The sequence below is a fragment of the Lactuca saligna genome, chromosome 4, assembly GCF_052625555.1.
Source record: "Lactuca saligna cultivar CGN05327 chromosome 4, ASM5262555v1, whole genome shotgun sequence".
In the NCBI taxonomy this organism is placed as follows: domain Eukaryota; kingdom Viridiplantae; phylum Streptophyta; class Magnoliopsida; order Asterales; family Asteraceae; genus Lactuca; species Lactuca saligna.
The window spans coordinates 44,928,747-44,936,003 of record NC_136420.1 but is presented as its reverse complement, the minus strand read 5'-3'; the positions used below and the strand labels follow the sequence as shown (position 1 = coordinate 44,936,003).

At 33.4% G+C, this 7,257-nt stretch overlaps 1 protein-coding gene across 1 annotated transcript; it reads right to left on the bottom strand.

Moving 5' to 3' along the window:
* Nucleotides 1-213: 213 nt before the first annotated feature.
* On the bottom strand, nucleotides 214-3,158 carry LOC145039555 (uncharacterized). The gene is made up of 4 exons (XM_078987592.1): nucleotides 3,126-3,158; nucleotides 2,920-3,010; nucleotides 2,751-2,812; nucleotides 214-1,371 (listed from the first exon to the last, which is right to left on the bottom strand). The coding sequence occupies exons 1-4, from the start codon at nucleotides 3,156-3,158 to the stop codon at nucleotides 214-216; spliced, it is 1,344 nt and encodes a 447-aa protein (XP_078843718.1).
* Nucleotides 3,159-7,257: the final 4,099 nt, after the last annotated feature.

Here is a 7,257-nt window from a genome sequence, read left to right as displayed (position 1 = left end):
GAAATGTTTTTTTCTTTTTCGAAAAGGATGTTCAAGTGGTAGGAATCTTCTATGCCCAAGGAAGCATACTTTTTTGGACTTTGGCAGCCATTGTGAACAAGTATTCTTTGAACATATTGGACAAGCATAATAACCTTTGGTAACACAACCCGAAAGATTACCATACGCGGGAAAATCACTTATAGTCCAAAGTAATATTGCTCTTAAATTGAATTATTCTTTCTTATGAGAATCAAAAGTCTCAACGCCAGTTTCCCACAAGAGCTTTAGATCTTCTATCAATGGTGCCAAGTAGACATCAGTATTGTTACCAGGTTGGTTTGGCCCAGATATCAACAGAGTCAACATCATGAATTTTCTTGACATACACAAATAAGGGGGTAGATTATATGTTATTAGGATAACCGGCCAACAACTATGCTTGGAACTTAATGACTTGTGTGGATTGATACCATCAGCAGACAAGGCTAATCTAAGATTTCGTTTTTCCTGTCCGAATTCTTTCCACGTGTTATCAACAAGCTTCCAAGAAGGGGTATCGCGAGGATGAGTAAGCTTCCCATTATTGACCCGACCTTGTGCATGCCAAGTTAAGTCATGTGCAATTTGTGGTATTGAAAACATTCTTCTAAATCTAGGAATGATAGGAAAATACCACAAAACTTTTGAAGGTACGTTTTTGGAATTCTTCTTCCAACGAGAAGTGCCACAAGTTGGACATTGAGAAGCATCTTTATGTTCTTTCCAGAATAGAACACAATCATTTTCACATGCATGAATCTTCTCATATTGTAGACCTACTGCTTTTAGCAACTTCTTGGACTCATATATCAAGCTAGGGATGGTATTGTTTGATGGTAAGATATCTTTTAGGACAGACAACAAAGCATCAAAACTAGCATCAGACCATCCAAATTGACCCTTCAAATGTTGGAATTTCAATAATCCACTAAGTGCATTATACTTCGACCCTACATAAAGTGGCTTATCACACTCTTCAAGAAGTGATTTCAACAAATTAGGTTCATCGTCTACATATTTGAAGGCATCATGAAGCATATCCTTTGTATAAATAGCATCAGGAGGAATGGAATTGTTAGGGCATCTAGAATCACTATTGGGTTGTTTTTCTCCATGGAAAGACCAAATCTTATAATTCTCATCGAAGCCGTGGGCAAACAAATGATAACGGACATTGTCAATTGAGTGGTGACACAAATTGATGCAATTTACACAAGGGCATGGAATAACATCTAACTTTGGATTATTAGTTTGTGCAAACTCTAGAAAAGCATTCACACCTTCATCATATGCATTTGATAATCTACTAGAGGATATCCATGATTTATCCATTAAACATTTGTTGCCAACCTACATAATTATTTACCATATAAAGCAATAATGATTACGCATGTTTAGGGACAAAAACTATGCAAAAACAAAACTGTACAGGGCCAAAACTATACAGGGACAAAAAAAATTGTACAGGGGCCAAAACTGTACAATGACAAAACTGAAGCAGGGACCAAAACTGTATAGGTTATCAATTACTTTTTCAGCATCCAGTTACTTTTTCATCTTGTTTGAATATTTTTATGTGTTTGTTATAAAATTTTATGAACTTTTACAAAAATTTGAAAATTAGAAATACTTTTAAAATTTTGAATATGATCTTTTGCAGAAATTTGAAAGTTAGAAATGGGCTAAACAGGTGTCCAACACAAAACCACCTGCGGACCCGTTACTTCATAATTTATGTGTTTGACCTTTTTACCCTTGGGTGGTCAATCTGTTTAAACTTAGCTTTATTTTTCAATATGTAATTAGCTAAGTGTAATATTTACTTTAATAAATACAGATTGCTCCAAGCCCAATCTTACAAATATAAATACATGCATTTGATATTTGGTTTCACCTATTTTTAAGAATGGGAATTAGTGAAAGTTGTGTTAGTTAGATAGAAAGTAACTGCCATAATTAGGTATTAACTGTCAGTTGACAGTTACATTCTAAAAATGTATAAATATTTATGTTTGATGTTAATTGTGATTAATATTGCATAAGAACTTCCTATAGGTATGGTTGTTCTTTGTTGTTTCTTTCTTTCTTTCTTTCTCTTCTGTCTTTGTTGGTTAATGAGTTGATGTTTCTACTTGTTTCCATTCCTGATTTCATGTGGCAGATTGAGGTTAGTAAAATTTTCATCACACGTCGATTAATTATCATTTTATTATTATTTAAAGATGATTGAATTCATTTGTATGAATCCTGTGAAAGGGTGAGTACCTAAGATCTATAAAAGATCTGTTAGAAAAGGTTGTTTTTATTATCTGTTTCTGTGAAAGGTAAACTCTCTGTTTCTCAAGGTTGTTTTTATTATCTGTAATAACTTTAGTTATAGATTAATTATTGTTTTTGTTATAATATGATTGAATTGATTTGTATGAATCCTGTTAAAGGGTGAACATGATGGATCTGTTAGAAAAGAAGAGGTGCAGGTGTTATATGTATTGCTTGTAGAGTAGCAAGAAGCTTTTTGGATGACATTCTTTTTAATCTCATTCTGTTGAGCTATATGTTATAAACGAATATTCACAAAAATGAATTTTTAATCAAAATAATATAATAGAATCTATATTAGAAAATGAAAAATAAAAAACTTATGTACCCTAGAAAATAGATAGATTAAAAATAAATACCTTTATGTACCCTAAAAAATAGATAGATTAAAAATAAATACCTTTTCTTACCTGAGTATGTGGAATATCAGTGTAATTTATAGCAGAAACTGTTGCTTTATCACCCTTTGAGCCTGCAGCAAGTAACAAAAAAATTGTAACTCATTGTAACTATATGCATATTGCAATGCACAATCACTCATAAATCCAATTAAAAAGACTTTTTAGTTGTTAAAATCACCTAAGAGCTTTCTAAAAGTCGAATGTTGTAAGTTTCTTGAAAAGACTTCATTAAAGTAACTAAAAATCACGTTTTCATAAAGCAAGCAATGCTGTCAACTCAGAAATCATGCCCATTTATGCTTTAGTGTGACCATGAAACACTCCACAGTCAGATTATGTCAAAGCCTAGAATCATCTCATTCATCAATCCTATTATAAGTATACAAAATGCAAAGCTAGAATAGTAATTTTTGCCATGTAAGCTAATTTTTTTGGCAGTGCCCATCATACCTACTTGCATGGGAAACCAAGGAGATCAACCTTCTAAATGACTAAAAGTAGGTTCTACTCCTAATTGCATTTGATCATAAGTGAAAATGTTTCTTGTAGGAATAAATTAATAAGTGGAGGAGATACTAACCGTGTAAGATGCACAGCACCAAGCCACATACTGGTGTAGTTACCACCCAGATCAATGCACTTTTAATCCTCTTGCCAATAGTCCTACAAGTAAAAATAGTTAGAAGCATAAATACATACACTTTCAATGTTTAATATGCTCTAATGATGTGGGCCCCATTAGGACAAGACACAACATCATAAATTTATGTTGATTACCAACAAATGATGTGGTGTTTGTATTGAACAGGTTGAACTAATGCGTGGTTTAGAAGATATAGATGATGAATACAAGACAATGTTAAATGAGAAGCTTCAAGTTACAGATGGCAGTGGTTTGATACAGGTGTACAGAAAAGAATCGACTTTATTTTTAACAAGATGAGATGAATGTTTTGTTTGTTTGTAGCCAGAAGATTTGTTGCAATAAAATCAGAATTTTCTTTAGACAGCAGTTTTGTGTTTGTCTTTTTTCGAAAATTATGCACCTATTTGAAACAAAACAAAACAAAATGCTGAAGGTAGTCATCAGAAAAGGTAGGCATTAGGCAAAGGGTAATCGGGTCTTTGTTGCGTTGGGTGTTACATTTTCACTCCTGAAATTTTTTGTATGTGATGAAAATTGACAGGGATTATTTTTTTTGCATAAAATACTTGAGGCCTGAAATATTTTAACAAAAAAATATATGTAAGAAAGTACAAATACGTGAGTTATTATATGACCTTAACCTTTTAATAATTTGCCAAGTACATGCCACGTAGGTTGCATGTCAGCAAACACGTATCAAATATTTTTTTTTCCTAAGTGATGAAGAGTGGTGTTCCTAACTTTTGTGTTGTTCTTCTAGCACTAAATGATCTAGGGTATTATTGTCTTTTTCTATTTTATGATACAAAAGGTTTAAACTTTAATGATAATAATTAATATGTTAATTGATGTATTTATTTGTATAGGTATAAAGCAAGGGGAATTCGGTTGGATTTTGGTGATCTTGCTTATCTTTCATGTGAGAAAAGAAAGTTCTTTGAAACAATTGGAATGGAATTTGGAGTTCCGAGGTTTGGAAAGACTGGAATCACTGCTGGTAATGACCTCAATGAAGAAACTTTGGATGCTTTAAAAAAACAGGCAAGCTTTTTATAGATTTTTAATTCTTAAGAGTATTGAATCATTTAGTATTTTGTAACTTTGAGTATCGGCTTTAGCTTGGGCAGTAAGTTTCTCTTGAGAGAACTTTTCTGATTAGGGCAGGAGGATAATCATTTGGATTTCCTTTCTGATTTCTTCTTATTTCCATTTAGTAACCAATAGCTTCCTAGATCTATATATCTCATATTTGAGTTTCATTTATCTGTTATTGGATTTTGGTTTCTATCAAAGAGGTTGTGTGATGATCAAAATGTAAAATGAATCAATGGCTGATTTCATAAATACATACACTTTCAATGTTTAATATGCTCTAACAAGTCTTTTGGTTCCAGAATAATATGCTTTTTGACTAATTAAGTGAAACAACTTAGAACTTTTTTCTATGATCTTGAGAAGATCAAGTGTCCTTGCAGAATTTCTCAACAGTTCAAAAATAAATCTCGACTCAGACATCTACATTTAGGGTTTAATGAATGCTTCAACCATGATTTCATAATCTCAATCCCTATTACAAATCTTCCATACATACCCCCAATCGAAATGAAAGATACCACACGATTTCATAATTTCATAAGTACAATCAGAAAACATAAAAAATTACGTTCTACCAGACCAGGGTTCGAAGAACCTGAAGAGAAACATCTCACAGGGGAGTTTGATTAAGAGTATTTTGAGGGATTTTTCGACTCTTTTCTTAGGCAACTGACATTATATATACACGGTTAGCCAATCCTTTCTTCACCTTGAGGACAAGGTGAAAGTTTGGGATAAAAAGCAGAGAAAATGTTCGCAAGATGAAAGAAGGGGATAAAAACATTACATATAACTTGAGAAGCTTGAGATTTTACCTTGTGTTCGACTTGAGAAGCTTCAGTAGGTGAGAAACCCTTGAATGTGTTCAACTTAGCATCAGATTCATGGCTACCAGGCGCTTCTTCCCCTTGTGTCGACTTTCTTCTGCTCTTTCTCTTCTGTTACAGCGTTCTCTGGCCAACCGAGAAGTTCACTTCGCCTAAATCGGTTCAACAGGAACACCTTAATCGGACCTAGGGCACGTAAATTTGAGCAGTCTCCAATGATGTCAGTTGAGCCCACGGTCGTCGGCGAGGCGAAATCAGCCACAGAAGTAACCTAACGATCGGAGGAGGAGACGTTGTCTGCAAGGGGAGGCGAGTCGAGGATAGAATCGTATAGAGTGAAGTGACTGATGAATAGTGAGTGTTAGATATTTTATTAGTAACCTCGATTTTTGTGAAGAGATGCGCGCCTTTCACTAAAATTATAATGCGACATTTTGAGACGGCGCACATTTTACATTAAGTGCCCTCCGTGTTTTTAAGTTTTTTACATTAGACACTAACTCTAAGGGCACTCAATAAAACACGACATATATACTTAAATTTTTTGAAGAGATGACATTTTTCTAATGTCACTCTCTCTTGCGTAACATAGATCAATGAGCGTCGTATTTTGCGCGTCGTAAAAGGCCTTTTTTCTAGTAGTGAATTTGGCAACTTTTGATATGTATAATATGAAATGTCAAATTGTGCATGCTCTATTTTGTAATTTTGGATGAATTATGGATGATATACGGATTAAAAGTATGGTGTTATTTAAGGTTTGAAAGTATGTTGTTATTACAGGTTTGAAAGCATGTTGTTAATTAAGGACTGAAAGTATGATGTTATTTAAGGTTTGAAAGTATGTTGTTATTTAAGATTTGAAAGTATGTTGTTATTTAACGTTTGAATGGATGTTTCTAATTAAGGTTTGAATTATGGATGATTTCAAAGTATGTTGTTATTTTTGGTATGCTATGCACTAAGTTGGATCCTTGCATGGGGTTTCAAATATCTTGCATGGGATATCTAATAGGGACACCGATAGTGTGCACATGTTTTTATGCGCAATGGTACCCACTACCCCACTAAAATATTCCTAATATTGTGCTTATTAAAATAGACAAGTAGGGGACCATTCCATTTGTTTATAAAAGAAAGTAAATATTTTTAATACAAGTGCACAACATTAGACAACCTGAGAAAGGGACTTTGTGATACACATACAAAATAATGTTAGGACCCATCTACCAACATTATACAAACCTATATAACTACTATGGGATCCCTAACTAATTATGAATACTATAAAAATGTCATACAATTACCATACACACATACAACTGCTTTTTAAACACTTAACCATTCCCCCAAAACTTGGTTGGAATTTAATATCATCAACCATGTATAAAAACCATGAAAACCCTAGTCATGTAGCTTAAAACCATTACCTAGATCACAAAACCCACAAACATCATCATCAAGATCAACATAATCATCATCTGCCAAGAGTTAGTCCTCCTCATAATAGCCATCTTCACTAAATTCATCTTAATCATGACCCGCAATTGTACATTCTTGTCATGAAGACCCTGCTACTCCCTAAATTTCTTTCTATACCATACCAATTCACTATTATCCTCCTTCATGTTCCACTCTTGCTTGGTGTAGTATATAACTTCCTTATTATACCCATCATCTTGCTCGTCATCCTTCCTTTCAAATTAACGACACTTGATGCCCCTTTTCTGACATTTAGAAGCAAATTACCACAAGTTAGGGTTTATTAAGTACACTTATGTAAAGGAAAACCGACAGCATTTTTGTTTCATCAAATTTGGTTGGAATACCAAAAATTGATGGTTTTTTATTAGAGAAAATAACATTTCATACCTTGAATACATCTCATTTTGTCCAATGTAGGAAAATTAAAACCTTACTAGTGAGTTACGATAGTTCTAAAAGTGAC